The sequence below is a fragment of the Mizuhopecten yessoensis genome, unplaced genomic scaffold, assembly GCF_002113885.1.
Source record: "Mizuhopecten yessoensis strain PY_sf001 unplaced genomic scaffold, ASM211388v2 scaffold459, whole genome shotgun sequence".
Taxonomy (NCBI): Eukaryota; Metazoa; Mollusca; class Bivalvia; order Pectinida; family Pectinidae; genus Mizuhopecten; species Mizuhopecten yessoensis.
The window spans coordinates 40,095-59,790 of NW_018403557.1; the positions used below are offsets into that span (position 1 = coordinate 40,095).

Genomic DNA, 19,696 nt, shown 5'->3' on the forward strand with positions numbered 1-19,696 from the left:
CTGCATAGCCAGCAATTCTTCTTTATCTCACCCTTGGCTGTAGAAACTTATTAATGTTAGGCTTCACGTCGTCTTCAGTTCTTTTTTTCCCGTTGATTCCGTGGGTAATCTTCATCCAGGTCATTCACACGTCCACGAAGTAGTTACAGGTTTTATATAAATCAAGTCTCCGATTTAGTGGGTACTCGTAATGTAAACTCGTAAACGGTGTTTTGTTGTGAAACCACGAAATTTTAGTCTCACGAAAATATCTGATTTCACAGGACCCCGTGTCTTACTGTAGGAGCTGGGGTTGTTATGGTCAATCGGAGCCTACAAAATCCTCGCCTACTTGAGGATGGTTTTATAAGGGGTCCCCGAAATACTCCTAAGTCCTGTATTCCTCGTCTACTTGAGGATGGTTTTATAAGGGGTCCCCTAAATACTCCTAAGTCCTCTTTTCCTCGCCTGCTTGAGGATGGTTTTATAAGGGGTCCCCGAAATACTCCTAAGTCCTGTATTCCTCGCCTACTTGAGGATGGTTTTATAAGGGGTCGCCTAAATACTCCTTAGTCCTTTATTCCTCGTCTACTTGAGGATGGTTTTATAAGGGGCCCCCTAAATACTCCTAAGTCCTGTTTTCCTCGCCTGCTTGAGGATGGTTTTATAAGGGGTCCCCGAAATACTCCTAAGTCCTGTATTCCTCGCCTACTTGAGGATGGTTTTATAAGGGGTAGCCTAAATACTCCTTAGTCCTTTATTCCTCGTCTACTTGAGGATGGTTTTATAAGGGGCCCCCTAAATACTCCTAAGTCCTGTTTTCCTCGCCTGCTTGAGGATGGTTTTATAAGGGGCCCCCTAAATACTCCTTAGTCCTATATTCCTCGTCTACTTGAGGATGGTTTTATAAGGGGTCCCCTAAATACTCCTAAGTCCTGTTTTGCTCGCCTGCTTGAGGATGGTTTTATAAGGGGCCCCCTAAATACTCATAAGTCCTGTATTCCTCGACTACTTGTACATGTAGGAACTTTATATGACGTCCTGCCCGCATAATCATGCATTTTGCTTTCAAGTGTTATTTGGGAAGCCGACAATAATTGGTCTACTGTGCTTAATACTTTGAATCTCATATTCCATTGACAACCCCCCTTTTTTTCTTTTTTTTCTTTTCTTCTAATATCATTATTTGCTTAAGGGGTCTATAATTCGCCTTTTGGTTAACCAAGTAGCATTTCATGTCCTTTATATATATTTTGCTGATATACCACGGTTTATAACTTTTGATTTAAAGTGAATTCGTGATAATTACTAATATGCATCACATAACTATTTTGTTTATTTTAGAGTTTGGGCCACATCTACAGAAGGTGGTTAAAGGAGAGGAGAGATCCTGTCCGGAAAAACTTTACGTGTTGATGCCGAAAAGCTGTAAATGCACTGGACTTATAAGTGAAACGTGGCCGTATGTGAAACACTTCAGTTCCTTTGCCACATTAACGGAAGACCTTGGTGGTGCTAACATTATCAAGTCACTGGATATATATTACATCATAGATGACGACAATATCAGACCACAGGTATTTATATATACATCACATTTATGACACTTACCTGGTGTATATTCTAAATTGTGGTAAATTTGGTAATGTCATTACTTCATTAACAGAGACAAATGAAAGATTATATTTCAGGATATTATGAGTCCTAGAGGCACGAAACAGCTGTATGATGCAGTGTAATTCATTTCTGGAATACTGTATTTCTTGCAAATTGTATAGTCAGTGTTTTGATCTTATGTTCATCTCTTAAACTAAGTAGATACGCATGGCCTTGAAGAGAAAAAAACTATCATCATTCTGTTTTCAGTTCAGGAATAATGAATTCACGTTATTTTCAAAACGTTCGAATTAAATTATGTTATCGTTTTGATTGGATCTAATGAACAAATTTGCGTATTTTTTATGTAAACCACTTCCAATCTTTCCAGACTTCATACTTAGGGTGATATTTTCCAGACTTCATACTTAGGGTGATATTTTCTAGACTTTATACTTAGGGTGATATTTTCCAGACTTCATATTTAGGGTGATATTTTCCAGACTTAATACTTACGGTGATATTTTGCTACAATTAGCGTTAATATTGGAAACAATGACGAGTTTGCTAAACTTGTAAAACATATATATATATTAATCCAGTACTTAATGGAACTTTTCACTTATCGGTCAAACTGCGCTTCAGTAATTGCAAAAGGCCGTCATAAGTTAATATTTTAATCAATTCAATGGCATACTTAGAAAAATATTAATAGTTTGAAAGGCCTTCAAATCGACTGATTGCACAAGCCCAGCCAAACAATATTTCCTGGTTCCGTGTGACGTCATAGTTCCAAGAAAACGTTACTCCCTGTTGTAAATATGTTATCTTAAATCAGTTGTTGCAACGTACAAATCACAGGTCAAGGAAACTAGTCGTAAAAAAAGACTATAGTTACGAGCTAACTTCCTTGTGCTTATCAAAACACTTAGCTTGTGTAAATCTTCATAGGATATGTGAATGATTTCCTTTTCTTATTGTATCAAGCAAACCGTAAAATTTGTAAAAACTTGGTTAAATTTTACAAATTTTGAAGTTTGATTTTGAATATTGCAGAAACATTACTTCATTGGGCAGTACCCTGCCCCTGTGTTGTGTCTATGGGAGATGAACGAATCAAGAATCGCAAGCATCACAGATCGCACCATGGAGAGAGAGGCTGAAAGATTCCTGCATACATTTGAATGCTTAATGAAAGGAAATGTCGGCAATAAATTGCACACGAAATGTGAAATTGTCCATTTTGATGGTATGTTTCCTCATGTCAAAATATTTGAAAGAGTATTACTTGTAAGATGTTATATATAAATACATTGAATAACATCTTATACATGTTGCATTTTTTACGACAAACATATACATGAGATTATATTTTAAAAACGTGATAAATTTGGGTTTCAGACATACTGGGAAAACACAAGTTTTCGTTTGCTTAAGTTTTAGACCGTTATTAAGATATAATTATACATTTATAAGTATACTGTTAAATCACTAAGTTTCGCGTTTTTTATCTCGTTGAATCCATAGGTTCACGAAGTAATTACAATTTTGACACAAAGCAATTCCCCGATTGACTGGGTACTCATAAACCACGAATTCATGTACCCACGAAATGGTGTTTTGTCGGGAAACCATGACATTTGGGCCCCACGAAAATATTTAATTTCACTGTATTTCAAAATAGTATAAACACCTGAACAAGAATTTCACTAAAATGTTTCAGACTCCAAACAAGAGGATCTCCGGAGAAAACTTGTACCAATACTCAGAAGAGACAACAAAAGAATGCTAGAATCGAGAGGACACATGTAGAATGTCCTTAGGCAGAGAGAATACACAGATGGACAGAGACAGAGGGATCGAGAGTAAAAGAGATTGTGTTTATTTGACAGGACAAAGCAATTTCACAACCCGACACTTTCAACGTAGAACGTGGAAAAAACAGTTTTACACTACGTCTCCCGGCAACAATTGGAGGCATTGTATTGTGTCCTCCGGTCCTGCAGTCATTTTTAGCTGATACACAGCGAAGTGAGCACTGCGCAATTACCATTAACATTTTGATAAAAAAAAGTCTATCGGTAGTTCGTAGTTTCCAAAGTGTTTATAAGTTTTTATCATTTCAGAATTATTATCATATAAAATCACGTGTTCTGAAAAAGTAAGGCCATGTTATCGTTATGTATATATTTAACAGACTAAACGTCGGGGCGTGAGGGATTTAGCTCTCCACTATTTTGCATGATATAAATGAGGCACGGGACATGTCAACAGATATAATATATAAGACATTGTATTCATGTCCGTGACTTAAACAACCCTGTCCCATGGCAATGGTTTTTCTCTCTCTCTCTCTCTCTCTCTCTCTCTCTCTCTCTCTCTCTCTCTCTCTCTCTCTCTCGTAAATACAGTAACCTCTCCTTAATTTCATTTTAGACAGTATTGTAGCATAATTTTGCAAGTCCACTTTTTTGACCATATTGCTACATTAGTCTAGAGGGATTATAAAACAAGCTGCTTAGGTCTAAGGTTCAAATCTCGGTATAGCCCCGCTGAATGTTCATTCTTAGAACTGTTGTTGAGTATATTTCGTCTGTTTCAATTTTGCTATTTTTTTCCATAAAAATCTTGCAAATCAAACATGTTCCATTATTGCTGAATATGTAATTGTTTGTTTTCAATAATGACAAAACGTCAGAATAAGGTATAATATAAATTATAAATCAAGAAATGTTTATAATTGCGTGCTGCTAAGAAATGTTCCGTGAACTAGCTTAAAGAATGGCAGGTCCTCCTCAATAATTCAGTACTGATTGATATGTTAGTAATTAATTTACTGTCATCGGTGTTTAAACTATTTGCTTAAGATTTAGCGATTTAAAAAATAATTACACATGATACTTATGGAAGATCATTTTAATTTGACACGTATATGATATATTTGTAACCGGGTCTCAGTGCAGGAAATTTTGAACAGAACTTAAACATATGAATTTGCAAATTCCTCATGCTTCATTATGTTAAGATGAAGTAGACATATTTTTTTTTATTAATTTTAGGTTGTTTTCATTTATTAAAACATACTTTGGAAACGAGCGATAGAGCACCCACCCAGCCACTGAAATTGTTCTGTGTTACTTAACTAGAAAAGTTTTGGTTATACCTTATCGCTGAAAAATACTAGCTAACAAGTAAAGCAGTTTGTCCCATTTCAACCTTTGGCTGTTACAATGCCCTCCCCCCTCCTCGAGAGGTTTGGTTTCGAGGCTTGGCGTTGTCAACCCTGTGGGTACACAAGTGTAGCGACGCTACCGTAAAATGTAACTTGCGATAGGGCACCCATCCAGTCACTGACCACGACGTTACTTAATTTTAGTAAGTAAGTTCAATAGTGTTTTTCCATATCTTCATTAAGGCATGTGTATGAGCCAAATTCATTATAGTATCGTGATGTCATCCTTTTTGGTTGAAATGTACAATTTTTATGTTGTCATAATGTTTTGAAAAGTGTGAGATCATCGACTAATGTGTACCTCATTGTAATGGCCATGTTAAGTGATGTTTATTGGTAGCCATGTGTAGTTCTTATGATGTCTTACATAAATTAAGATAAGGCAGTTTGCTTCGGGACTATTTTCGGAGTTTTGTTTCATTTATCAAAAATAAATATAGGTTTGTCATAGAAATAGAACAGAGATCTTAGAAGACATAACAATAGTCTGATAAGGGACCTTTGTTTAAACTTTGCGGGAAGGTGCACACTTATCGCTAATCTTGAACAACAAATAGTCTCACCGTAAGGTTGTCTTGTTATCCATCAGATCGCTTAGTTACTTGGTTACTTAAAAGTAAAACCTAAACATTTGGAGGATAGAAGAATAAATAGAACGCATTCGGGTACCGTAAATATCTTATTTCAGTAAATGTTTGATTTCTGTATTGTCAAGGTTTCGGAGAAAATAAATATTTGATTTCGTGAATATAATGAATTTATTTTATTTGTTTGATTTGTTGCTTGGGGTGTATACTGAAAAACAGAAATATTTACTTCACGTATTTTAGGTATAGTATCATAGGACATATGTACTCTACGTACCATAGATAAACTTACGTGTACTCCACTTACTATATATGCAGTCAGGTGTACTGCACGTACTATTGATACAGTCACGTGAACTCTACGTACTATAAATATAGTCACGTGTAATCTACATATTATAAATACAATGACGTGTACTGTACGTATTATAGAATACAGTGACGTGTACTATACGTGCTATAAATACAGTCACTAGTACTCTACGTGCTATAAATACAGTGACGTGTACTCTACGTGCTATAAATACAGTGACGTGTACTCTACGTGCTATAAATACAGTGACGTGTACTGTACGTATTATAGAATACAGTGACGTGTACTCTACGTGCTATAAATACAGTCACTAGTACTCTACGTGCTATAAATACAGTGACGTGTACTCTACGTGCTATAAATACAGTGACGTGTACTATACGTGTTATACATACAGTGACGTGTACTCTACGTGCTATAAATACAGTCACTAGTACTCTACGTGCTATAAATACAGGCACGTGTACTCTACGTACTATAAATACAGTGACGTGTAATCTAAGTACTATAAATACAGTCACTAGTACTCTACGTGCTATAAATACAGGCACGTGTACTCTACGTACTATAAATACAGTGACGTGTACTCTACGTGCTATAGATACAGTGACGTGTACTATACGTGTTATACATACAGTGACGTGTACTCTACTTGCTATAAATACAGTCACTAGTACTCTACGTGCTATAAATACAGTGGCGTGTACTCTACGTGCTATAAATACAGTGACGTGTACTAGTGACGTATACTCTACATGCTTTCAATACAGTTACGTGTACTCTACGTGCTATAAATACAGTGACGTGTACTCTACGTTCTGTAAATACGTGTACTCTACGTAATATAAATACAGCCACGTGTACTCTACGTACTATAAATACAGTGACGTGTACTCTAAGTACTATAAATACAGTCACTAGTACTCTACGTGCTATAAATACAGTCACGTGTACACTACGTGCTATGAATACAGTCACGTGTACTCTACGTACTATAAATACAGTGACGTGTACTCTAAGTGCTATAAATACAGTCACTAGTACTCTACGTGCTATAAATACAGTCACGTGTACACTACGTGCTATGAATACAGTCACGTGTACTCTACGTACAATAACTTCAGTCACGTGTTCTCTACGTTCTATAGATAGTCTCGTGCATTTCACGTTCTATGTATTAATAAAGTCATGTGTACTTTACGTAATATAAATACATGTACTCCACGTACTATACATATAGTCACGTGTACTCTTCGTACTATAAATTAAGTGACTGTACGTATTATAGATTATCACGTGTTTAGCACGTACTATATATACAGTATATTTATATTAGAATTTGTCTTTGTCTCGACAATGAGTAAACGACGAGAGATCAGTTATATCTACAGTGTTGCAGTAACGATAAAGATAATTGACGGTTAAGACGCTAGCTAGCGAGCCTCACAACTTTCAAAGGGAGTCACCTGATCAACAGGTCCTTCATAACTACATATATGTTTGAAGAATTAAGTCCCCGAAAAATATAATCAAGTGTACAATTTCCGTAAAAGATATATTGAAAATGGTATCAGAATCTGCCCCAAATTTTAAACTATTTGATATCATTTTGTATTTTGCCTTTATTTGTAAAAATTCACGAAAAGCATAGCAAACATCATATCAAGGGAGGAAATTTGGTAACCTGCCTTTGTCATTACGAGTACAATAAAAAAAATGTAAAATAAACATTTTTGTATACTTATTTCTTCACTAATACAACTCATATGTGAACATTGTGCATGAATTCTTGACACATGTACATATAACAGGAATAATAGATATAACAGTATCATGTGTATCACTTATACCTCAAGTAGCAATAATGTCCCTGAAATGTACATTATATTATCATTTCCTAATACCCGAATAATTCCAATAATTAGCCGCAGCTTGCTGTAATCATTGTAAAGAAATTCAAGCTTATTTTCGAAACAGGCGTATATGTCATTTAGACAGTAAGCCATTTATGGCATATTTTTAAGTCCATTCCTTTTTTCAACTTGTTGCAATAATAAGTAATGGCACTTGATGATTATCTGCAGAGTCTCTTTATAACAGAGAAAATGTGGTTCATCCTGGAACTCAATGCGTATTTTCAAGAACGGCTTATTTTCAAAGACGGCCGCTTATTTCAAGATATGCTTGACTGCAAGGAATTCAAGGCTTATTTTCAAGTCCGGCTTACTATCGAAATTGTATGGTATATTGTGGAGACATAATGCCAGAATGCACCAAATAACATATAACAATAATAATAATCTAAATTGAACTGTGCGTGAGGATAATACAACAATATAATTGTTCTTATTCTACATGAAAACACAGGCTTCAGTGAGTTTCACTCATATTTTCTATATGATCATCCATGAATCTCTGTGGTTAAAGCAAAATATTCCATTGCTCATTTTCTTTGCACCATACATTATAAGAAATACGTTACGAATCATACGCTGTCCGTGCAGGTTGTACTGTTTACAGGGAATTGATAAATTGTTAAGTCGGTAATCTAAATTGAACTGTGCGTGAGGATAAAATGCAACAATATATTTGTCATATTCTGCATTATTCTGGCAATACACAGTCTGGGTACTCACGAAATAGTTTACCTCTACGCATTAAGTTTTTCATATTATAAAAATATTTTTACATTTCCACTACAGGTTTGTAAATAAGCTTTATCAGAAGAAATTTGATCAGCGACATTTTTAAGCTTATCCTGCGTGATCGAGTAACGTGAAAAAACAACCGCTTGAAGGAACCATTAGACGTTAACGTTAGACTTTTCCAGACATCTTGTTTCCACCGACAAAACTTCCAACAACTTCCTGATTGTGAGTCTTATCTAAATGGAAAATAAAGATGACTAAATATTGACGAGTTCAGAAAGATGTCGATGTTGTTTCCAACTTTGATATTGACGAGTTCAGAAAGATATCGATGTTGTTTCCAACTTTGATTTTGACGAGTTCAGAAAGATGTCGATGTTGTTTCCAACTTTGATATTGACGAGTTCAGAAAGATGTCGATGTTGTTTCCAACTTTAATATTGACGAGTTCAGAAAGATGTCGATGTTGTTTCGAACTTTGATATTGATGAGTTCAGAATGATGTCCATGGTGTTTCAAACTTTGATATTGATGAGTTAATGAAGTTAACCATGATGTTTCGAACTTTGATATTGATGCATTAAATAACGTCCATGGTGTTTCAAACTTTTATACTGATACGAGTTAATACAGTTGTCCATCGTGATTCGAACGTTGATATTGATGCGTTAATTAAGTTGTCCATGGTGTTTCAAACTGATGAGATCAAAATATTGTTGAAAAAAATATCTGTTAAAAGGTAGGTCACACAATTCACGATGATTACAAAATGTAAGTTTAGTCTGAAGGTAAATATCACATTTGTATTTATAGATAAAAATGTTGGTAATCTCATATCAGATACACAGCGAAGTTCACTGGGCGATCATAGCTACAGCCGTGGAATAAGTTTTCTGCGTAGGTCTTCTGGATCACTGTCTGAAATTAAAAATAATAACACTTGTTTTTATATTTTATCATCTTTGTTAGCCAAGGGTTACGATCCTACTATCCTACATCGTCACTAGTCTACTATATAAGACTTAATATCCGAAATCCTCACATATCTACACTATAATTATACAAGTCTAAATACGAAACCATCATCAGCAGGTGCCACAAAACCTATTTATTACTAGTCAGTTCAAATTTAGTAAATCTATACCATCGAAGAGGACGAGTTCACATTTAGTGTGCAGTTCCTCGCCTGCAGGTCCTCGGAGAAGACTGCTGATTGTATCACAGAATCGTTGCTGTTCTCTCCTCATCGCATCTTCATTGATGCCAGCTAGTCGACTGTCATTCATCTCCCATAAACAGAGTACCGGGGCTGGGTACTGTCCAATGAAGTAGCGCTTCTGAAAGAATAAATACCAATGGTATAATGAAAAGTAGAATGAATACACAGAGTACATTCCTTAATTTTTTGGAATATCTTTTTGGCACCTATTGTTTAGTACCCTTGATGAGTACTAAATGGACTATATGGATACACACTTTGTCATAGATGAGTGTTTGACATAGGGAGCAATATGTTTAGGTGGCAGATAAAAGAAGCCACCTGGATACGTTACAGCGGCCAGTTCTAAAATCGATATGAGGGGGCTTACAGAATCTCACAAGTATATGACCAGGTAAGAAACCAAGCATTACCGAATATAATACAACATAATATTAAAACGCTTCTAACGTATCCGAATCGACAATAATTCACTTGTTACCAACTTGTACATATTTTGCATCTTCGTGTACATACACTTCACTGGTCATCTGTCAGATGAAGGTGACAGGGTACGTATGGTACTAGTCACCGGAACGTCATGTATAAACATTTATGGGTTGGGCTATTTGAACTTCTTGCAAATCCACACAAACCAACATGAAGAAAGTTCGTGCTGTGATGGTAAATGAATGACTTCATCATAAAAGCGGAAATTGATATATGAATTGTTCTTTGTCCTATCATGTCAAATTTCAAATGTACATATAATTGTACCGGGAAACACATTAACCTATGCAGAAGATATTGATCATTTTACACAATGACACATATTCTATAAGGATAGTTTGTTTATTTTGTGATGCTACTTTGTGACGCCTACATTCACAGAAACACTTACAGCGTATTTTATCTACATGTATATTTTTTCATACCTTTGCTTCAGCGCTGTCATTCTCTGTGATGCTATATATATCAAGAGACTTGATAATATTTGCTCCGCCTAAGTTGTCCGTTAATCTAACAAAGGAACTGAAGTGGTCAACATAGGTCCATCTGTCACTGATGAGTCCTGTACACTTACAGCTGATAGGTACCAACAGGAAAAGCTTTTCGGGACAAGTTGTGACCGTCGCGCCCTGTAGATCTAATACCTTTTGCAGATAAGGTCCGAATTCTTCGTAAAAAAAATTATATAGTGTTTACGCATAACGTGGAAACTATTGCGACAGAAAAAACAAAGTGTATATTCTTGCTTTCTGTATGTTATTAGTTAATATGAGTTTACCTCGTCAGGTGTTATAGGTCATTCGAATATCAACTTACGTGGGAGAACCGTCTTCAGGTAATTGACGAGATATCCCCAAGCCAAACCGTAACCTAGGTTACCAGCAGGGATGTGTGCAGCGTCAAGCGCGAGTGGAATGTCTTCCCCTAGAAACAGGAAGTGGACTATTGTCTCTACGACGTATGACATTGTATCATATGTGTCTCAATTAAGTATCTTTCGCTGTTTCCTTTCTTTGAAATATACTACGGAGATTTAAAATCGTTACATGTTGTATATGTACTTAAACGATCAGCTCTGATCATACAAATCAAAGTTAAGGTGTTAAAAATAGATTGTATCTTTGCATATATGGTTCTTGCTTAACCGACCAATGTTGTGAACCAATGAAAGAAAACACAACCTCTGAAGCAGGTGAATGGGATTGTCTTTGAATCGTTTATCCTCTGTTTATATGTGTAGTTTTATTGCCGAAAATATCGGGATATTCAGTGACTATAAGCCATGGCTGTGATACGCTTTACTTTGTTTATCATTCTCGTCTACTAACACAAAACAGTAAGTCACAACCGAAAAAAATAAAAGGTGAACAATATATTAGAATGTTATACAATTGACGCGATAAAATGACAAAAAATGTACCTTTCAGAGCACGGTATATTTGTTCCTTATATCCGTTTGTCTGCATGTCGATGTAAGTAACCCATCGCAGCATTTCGGGTATATACCCCTCCGATAAGTCGTCTATCACGGGGATGATCCGTAGTCTATTTTTACTGATGGATTCGCCGAGCAGAGCCATTATTTTCATGTTCATTATGGCATCTTTAATGCAATTGCGGGTTATTATCAATATAATCCACCGACACTTTTCGACAGCTTCCTCAACCTCTGAAATAAAAAATAAAAATAAAACTTGAATGTAAGCTTAGCTTAGTATGAAGTGTAAAATGCATTTAAAGTGTTCCTCTGTAACTTAAGAGTCTTCGTATGGTCCATGTCATTTCACTATAGCTCATTGTGGCGTCATCATGTAGCGTTTGAAGTTTACGCCATAATGACTCAATTCAGATATACCATCGCAATTATTATGGTACAAGTATTAAATGATCTTGTATATCAATCATGTTTATTTTCTAAAAAATGATATCATGATGGAAACAAATTTTCATCAATGGAACCTAAACCTAAAGCAATAAACATGGTTTGATATAATCAGAATTTGTCGATACAGATCACATATCAATACAATATTTGTTTATTTCGATCAAAAATGAACTAGATTCAAACAGTCTGCGTACTTTGAAAGGGACTAGTTTCCGTCTTTTTGCATACATCCTGAAACACTCTGATATGTTTGTCCCTCAGAAAGCTCTCAATTTCTTCCTTTCTGTCCATATCTTCCTCTGTTGCATTGCTGTAAAGAATGACGACGTCATACTCTGACTGTGTACTCTCTGGCAGTCTGAGGGCCCTTGCCATTGCCTCAAAAGGTGCGTTCTGCAAAATCAAATATTAACTTCAAATTTAATATGTCGTTTAAAAGAAAGACTGTGTTGTTATCATTTTTTATGAACATTGGCATAAAATATAGAAGCTTCTCGGAATTATTTGTTGGGAAAAATGGTAAACTCATTGAGATAATTAAAAATATCTACTGTGTATGTGCTTATTGTATCGAATTTTACTAATCGTTTCGCTTCAAACATACTACCCCAAGGCTGACATGAATTTGATAACATAATGACGAAATATTGTATACTCTGTGTTAGTGTCGCACTCAGGCAGTAAATACAATGTTATGCAGTGTTATTTTGACGGTTTCCTGATTATCGATGCATCTTGTTTTACTTCATTATCATTGTAAAGTATCGCTTTAAATTCCCAGATTAATCTAAGACAAATAGCGCGGCCACTGTAGCAACACCTAAAAAGCATTTTAAATTTCGAACCTCTACGTCTTTCTGGATCGCTTTCAGTAATATATCCCTTGGTCGCTCATTGTTGTCTGAAATATGACGAAATTAATATCATTAACGTTTGGCAAAGATAAATGCGTTAACAAGTAAACAAACTATCTGTTGTTACTATTTAGGGAAAATTATTTATTTAACTATATATTATGTTCATTATTTTTCTTTCTGATAAGGACAACCTTCTCACTGAAAAAATATATTATAACATATCTATGTACTTGCTTAAACTTATACCACTGTCTGATATACCCATTTTTCCTGTCAAAGTCCGAAACAGACCATAATAGGCATAGTTAACACTCTAAGTTAAGACAACACAATACTTCTACTTACAATAACATGTTTTTGAACAGAGTACATTCTTCACTATTTTTGGGTGCAATCTTTTATATTACTGCCTACAATCTGCTCTGTTTCCGCCTACATTCCAATTTATTTCTGTCAACAATCTCGACTGTTTGACAATAATTTACTTTGTTTCCGACAAGAGTCTTCGCTGTTTTTATCTAAATTCATCTGTATTCTTACTGCCATCCCCTGTATTTCCAACTACTTTTTGTATTTTCTGACTCCTTTTCACTTGATTTCTGAGTACATTCCCATCTATTTTAGAAAGAACCGTTCCATTCTATTTGTGACTTAATTCTCCTGTTTTGATTAAACTCTACCTAATTCCTGACGTCTTTGCATTCTTTTCTGTTTCTGACCATTTTCTAGTTAATTTCTGACTTTATTCCTCTCTTTTTCTGGCTTGCTCTTTCTCTGTTTCTGACTGCGATCTCCTCTGTGTCTGTCTTCATCCCTACACCCTGATGTTATATTTATAGTTAATTGTACTCTTTATGATTACAAGTTTCTCTATTTCTGCCTGAATTGCATTTTTTTACTATCTACATTCTTCCCTATTTCAGAAAACATTCTACTCCATTTTTAACGCCAATCAACCATCATGCTAATATATTCAACTTGATATCTCACCATCAAAGTACAGTAACCGAGACTGATTATGACACGGCGTGATGTCCGAGTGATGCAGTATAGCATTTAGTGTGTAGTAGAACCGAGATAGTTGCAGCTCTCTGTGAATTGGGTCCATTTGAATAAAGGGGGAGACCTCCATCTTCTGGATGGCACTCAGAACATTGGGGTACTGAGCAATGCAGTAATACTTCTGTAAAGGAAGTAACACACCCTTCAGTAATAAATAAAATGTTATTGTGTTTACTTGTACATGTATCACGGATATTTACTTCCTGTTTATTTAACAAAATACGTACTGTTATATTTGTCATAATTGATCGAAGAGTAAACTGCAGACAAAATCAATACATATGTATAAAACAAATTCAAGGCATTAATACTTTTTTTGTATACGAAGTATATATATATATAGATATACACATCGTCTTTGTTAAAAAGTGTATCCACATAAATGACATTCAGAAGGGATTAAGTTTCGTAAAACATGCCTCTAGGAAAATTCTGCGATTGCTTTGATTTCAAGCCTTAAGATATCGAAATGCATACCTTCCCGTCGTCCTCAATACTGTACACATTCAGCATGTAAGGCCGGGTCTTATTACCCGCTCTGTTTACGACAATCGGAGCTAATGTTCCAACCTTCTTCACATCCGGGTCATTGATGACAAATGGAATGATACAGCTACTTGGTACCAATTCATACATTTTGATTGGCATATTGGCCGGATTTTCCTGATACCATTGGCTTTCCTTAATTCTCTGTTCAAGTTCTGACGAATTAAAAGAAAGATAAATATTTCGCATTATGTTCTGTGATGATGCATAACAGGTGTCAGTACATAAAAAGTGATTACTTTCACTGCTATTTCCAATCAGTTCGTCAATTATATATTGTCGATATTTGGTTATCAAGTCATCTCTAAATAATTGTTAAACATCTATCAAAGCTGTTCAATACTTGGATTCGTCATCACAGAAAGTCAGTGGTTAACTAATCTATACACAGATAAACATATTTCTATACGAAATCGTCGGAAGTAATCAAGCCGTTTCACCATGCTATTACTAATAGCAAAAGATAATTACAAATCATAAATACACACTTGTAATAGTTATACATATGTTTTATAGTGTCACAAGTATGTTAAACACATTTGTGATAATTACAACAGTGTAATAAAAACACTCGTGTGATAGTTATTTACGTGTAAATAATACATACGTGCATGTACGATGTTGTGAAAGCCAAAAAAATGGGACCACGCTTGTGCGTGTGCGATATTGCCAACGGGTAATTCACAGTCGATGGATTTTACCTCTGAAAATAAGATTTAACAATGCCATGACGTTGATTTTAAAATGTAAATAACGTTTAGATTGAATATCAATGGTATGTATGAGAGAAGAATTTAAAACGCAATTTATTAAAATCTAGGTTTACACAAAATCTGTTATCACGATGTTAAACTCAACCTAGATAAACTGATACATTCCAATGCATGCTTACATGAGATTCTGTGAAACTTATTTTACCGCTTATAATAATGTATTATCTTTATGCAATTACAAGTTGAGTTGTGTAAGTTGTACAGAAATGTGAAATACCGTGGATTTTCTCTACAACACGCTGGACTTGTTCGGCGGTCCAGTCGCCGTCCGAATCGATGGACAGAGTGAAGCGGGGTATCATATCAAACATTGCCATTTTTGGTAGCTGGAAGTATTACATCATCATTAATAACCTTTTACATTAAGAATATAAAGTATGCAATTTGCACTCATAACACGAATGACTCGAATTGAATGTGAATTTAAACAAGAGGCCCAAATGGGCCTGCATCGCTAACCTGGTATAAAACTCACACTTGTAACCTTAAAAGTGATCTGAAATAAAGCTACAGGCAGAAGAAGTTGTTGAATGTTTTCCACATATTTGACCCCTGTGACCTTGAAAATGGGTGAAGGTCATACATTTGAACAAACTTTGTAGCCCTTCATCTCAGGATGCTACTGGCCAAATATCATCATCCTGAGCATTTTGGTTATTCAAAAGAAGTTGTTTAAAGGTTTTTTAATACAATTGACCCCTGTGACCTTGAATATAATTGAAGGTCATTCATTTGAACAAACTTGGTAGCCCTTCACCCAAGCATGCTACTGGCCAAATATCATCTCCCTGGGCATTTTGGTTATTGAGAAGAAGATGTTTAAAGTTTTTGACATATTTGACCCCTGTGACCTTGAAAATAGGTTAAAGTCATTAATTTTTACAAACTTTGTAGCCCTTCATCCCGGCTAGCTACAGGCCAAATATCATCACCCTGAGCATTTTGGTTATTCAAAAGAAGTTGTTTAAAGGCTTTTTAATACAATTGACCCCTGTGACCTTGAATATAATTGAAGGTCATTCATTTGAACAAACTTGGTAGCCCTTCACCAACGCATGCTACTGGCCAAATATCATCACCCTGGGCATTTTGGTTATTCAGAAGAAGTTGTTTAAAGTTTTAAACATATTTGACCCCCTGTGACCTTGAATATGCGTGAAGGTCATTCATTCGAACAAACTTTGTAGCCCTTCATCCCAGCTAGCTACTGGCCAAATATCATCACGCTGGGCATTTTGGTTATTCAGAAGAAGTTGTTTAAAGTTTAAATATATTTGCCCCCTGTAACCTTGAATATGCGTGAAGGTCATTAATTTGAACAAACTTTGTAGCCCTTCACCCAAGCATGCTACTGGCCAAATACCATTTCCCTGGGCATTTTGGTTATTGAGAAGAAGTTGTTTAAAGTTTAAATATATTTGACCCCTGTAACCTTGAATATGCGTGAAGGTCATTCATTTGAACAAACTTTGTATCCCTTCATTCCAGCTAGCTACTGGCTAAAAATCATCACCCTGTGCATTTTGGTTATTGAGAAGAAGTTGTTTAAGTTTTTAACATATTTGACCCCTGTAACCTTGAATATGCGTGAAGGTCATTAATTTGAACAAACTTTGTAGCCCTTCACCCAAGCATGCTACTGGCCAAATATCATCTCCCTGGGCATTTTAGTTATTGAGAAGAAGATGTTTAAAGTTATTGACTTATTTGACCCCTGTGGCCTTGAAAATAGGTTAATGTCATTCATTTTAACAAACTTTGTAGCCCTTTATCCCAGCTAGCTACTGGCCAAATATCATCGCCCTGTGCATTTTGGTTATTGAGAAGAAGAGGTTTAAAGTTTTTGACTTATTTGACCCCTGTGACCTTGAAAATAGGCAGGATGCTACTGGCCAAATATCATCACCCTGGGCAATTTGGTTATTCAGAAGAAGTTGTTTAAAGTTTTAAACATATTTTACCCCTGTGACCTTGAATATGCATGAAGGTCATTCATTTGAACAAACTTGGTAGATCTTCACCCAAGCATGCTACGGGCCAAATATCATCTCCCTGGGCATTTTAGTTATTGAGAAGAAGATGTTTAAAGTTTTTGACTTATTTGACCCCTGTGACCTTGAAAATGGGTGAAGGTCATTCATTTGAACAAACTGGGTAGCCCTTCACCCAAGCATGTTACTGGCCAAATATCATCTCCCTGGGCATTTTGGTTATTGCGAAGAAGTTGTTTAAAGTTTAAATATATTTGACCCCTGTGACCTTGAATATAATTTAATGTCATTCGTTTGAACAAACTTGGTAGCCCTTCACCAACGCATGCTACTGGCCAAATATCATTTCCCTGGGCATTTTGGTTATTGCGAAGAAGTTGTTTAAAGTTTAAATATATTTGCCCCCTGTAACCTTGAATATGCGTGAAGGTCATTAATTTGAACAAACTTTGTAGCCCTTCATCCCAGCTAGCTACTGGCCAAATATCATCTCCCTGTGCATTTTGGTTATTGAGAAGAAGGTGTTTAAAGTTTAAATATATTTGCCCCCTGTAACCTTGAATATGCGTGAAGGTCATTCATTTTAACAAACTTTGTAGCCCTTCACCCAAGCATGCTACTGGCCAAATATCATTTCCCTGGGCATTTTGGTTATTCGGATGAAGTTGTTTAAAATTTTAACCATATTTGACCCCTGTGACCTTGAATATGCGTGAAGGTCATTAATTTGAACAAACTTTGTAGCCCTCCATCCCAGCTAGCTACTGGCCAAATATCATCACCCTGCGCATTTTGGTTATTGAGAAGAAGTTGTTTAAAGTTTAAATATAGTTGACCCCTGTAACCTTGAATATGCGTGAAGGTCATTCATTTTAACAAACTTTGTAGCCCTTTATCCCAGCTAGCTACTGGCCAAATATCATCTCCCTGGGCATTTTGGTTATTGAGAAGAAGATGTTTAAAGTTTTTGACTTATTTGACCCCTGTGACCTTGAAAATAGGTTAATGTCATTAATTTTAACAAACTTTGTAGCCCTTTATCCAAGTTTGCTTCTGGCCAAATATCGACACCCTAGGCCTTTCTGTTATTAAGAAGAAGTCGTTTAAAGTAAAATATTGACGCCGGACGACGGACGGACGGACGGACGGACGGACGAACGACGCCGCGCTACGGCATAAGCTCACTTAGCACTTCGTGCCAGGTGAGCTAATAAGCATACAAACAAAAGTAGAATATATGTTTAAGACTTCACGAAAAAAAAAATAGCGTTTCTTAAAACTTTTAAAATTATCAATAGCTTCAATGTGGGCTACGATATTCATAATGCACGCTGTGGCATTTAATTAGGGAAATGTTATGTTGGCATACTTGGTCTTCTGGTACCCCGTGAAATAGGATCACTGCACCAATTTTTCCGAGCTGCTGTGAACGTTCTAGCGCCAGGATAGTCTCGAAAGCAAACCACGAGCTCTTCAGAGCGCTCTGGGTGACTAGAAATAGGCCTTTCCTGCTTGTGTTTATGCCATGCACTATGCCATCTATTAAAGGAGTTCCGGCAGCGATCGATGTCGAGGCTACGAAGCTTAAAATGCCTGTATATAAAAGAAACACAGGTATAATATTTAACAGAAATACAAAAAAAGCGTCTATTTCTGAAGTTTGTTGGTAGATGCAAAAAGCCGAACAAAGTAAGCATTTTTCTGTTCTATATGTGCAATTCGCCAATAACGACTAATCTTATCAGTGGTACTTAAAACCAATCCGATACAAACTCCGTTTCTAAAGTGTAATTAATTATAATTAGACTACAGCGAAAAGGAACGGTGCCTATTTAACCCTTTTAAACAGTACAAATATCCAGCTTTAGGCTACAACAATAAACGACTCTATCATGCCCAGGGGTGTAGGAAAGAACAATCCCGAGGGTGGAATTTCCTGTACTACACCCCTGGGCATGAAAGAGTAGTTTTCTCTCATTCGAAATAGCAAAATGAGCTCCGAAACCATGAACATTAGCATACCCTAGATTGGCGAACTGAGTTTGTGCAGAAAAGAATTATTATCTTTCTAACGTGTACGGTTAATATATCGCAATAAGTTTTATTTTCATCACGTTGCCTTTTCCGCAAGTCACGTCATTGTTGAGCCATTGTGACGTCAGATAGAAATTTCTTACACCCCTTTCTAACCCTAGACAGCTCTATCTTACTCACAGGGAAATGAGATAATATTTTATACTATCTGTACCAGATACAATTCTAGATTTGAGGTTAAAGACAGCATCAGATCTGAAAGTCCAACGATAGATTTAATCACCTTGGTGTCTAGAATAAATACTGAACGTCTAAGAAAGGTAGCACCTATTTGAACATTTTATTTATAGATGCAGAAACGTGAACCTTTACTACACCACATATGTAAACCTTTACTACACCACATATGCAAACCTTTACTACACCACATATGTAAACTTTTACTACACCACATATGTAAACCTTTACTTCACCACATATGTAAA

At 35.9% G+C, this 19,696-nt stretch overlaps 2 protein-coding genes across 4 annotated transcripts in view; one reads left to right on the forward strand and one right to left on the reverse strand.

Moving 5' to 3' along the window:
• The window catches only part of LOC110449497, a 35,787-nt gene extending 32,018 nt beyond the window's left edge, over window positions 1-3,769 (forward strand). For both annotated transcript variants that reach the window (XM_021496407.1, XM_021496398.1), the window contains exons 12-14: window positions 1,324-1,556; window positions 2,632-2,824; window positions 3,299-3,769. In XM_021496407.1, coding sequence (XP_021352082.1) covers window positions 1,324-1,556; window positions 2,632-2,824; window positions 3,299-3,387 — 515 coding nt within the window. In that variant the 3' untranslated portion in view covers window positions 3,388-3,769. The remainder of the gene's footprint in view (window positions 1-1,323; window positions 1,557-2,631; window positions 2,825-3,298) is intronic.
• Window positions 3,770-8,769: 5,000 nt separating this feature from the next.
• LOC110449486 overlaps window positions 8,770-19,696 on the reverse strand; it is a 73,697-nt gene continuing 62,770 nt past the window's right edge. For both annotated transcript variants that reach the window (XM_021496376.1, XM_021496385.1), the window contains 12 exons: window positions 18,547-18,770; window positions 15,404-15,512; window positions 15,021-15,116; window positions 14,345-14,568; window positions 13,796-13,988; window positions 12,794-12,849; window positions 12,143-12,341; window positions 11,484-11,732; window positions 10,880-10,987; window positions 10,489-10,730; window positions 9,500-9,692; window positions 8,770-9,273 (listed from right to left, as the gene is read on the reverse strand). In XM_021496376.1, coding sequence (XP_021352051.1) covers window positions 9,227-9,273; window positions 9,500-9,692; window positions 10,489-10,730; window positions 10,880-10,987; window positions 11,484-11,732; window positions 12,143-12,341; window positions 12,794-12,849; window positions 13,796-13,988; window positions 14,345-14,568; window positions 15,021-15,116; window positions 15,404-15,512; window positions 18,547-18,770 — 1,940 coding nt within the window. In that variant the 3' untranslated portion in view covers window positions 8,770-9,226. The remainder of the gene's footprint in view (window positions 9,274-9,499; window positions 9,693-10,488; window positions 10,731-10,879; window positions 10,988-11,483; window positions 11,733-12,142; window positions 12,342-12,793; window positions 12,850-13,795; window positions 13,989-14,344; window positions 14,569-15,020; window positions 15,117-15,403; window positions 15,513-18,546; window positions 18,771-19,696) is intronic.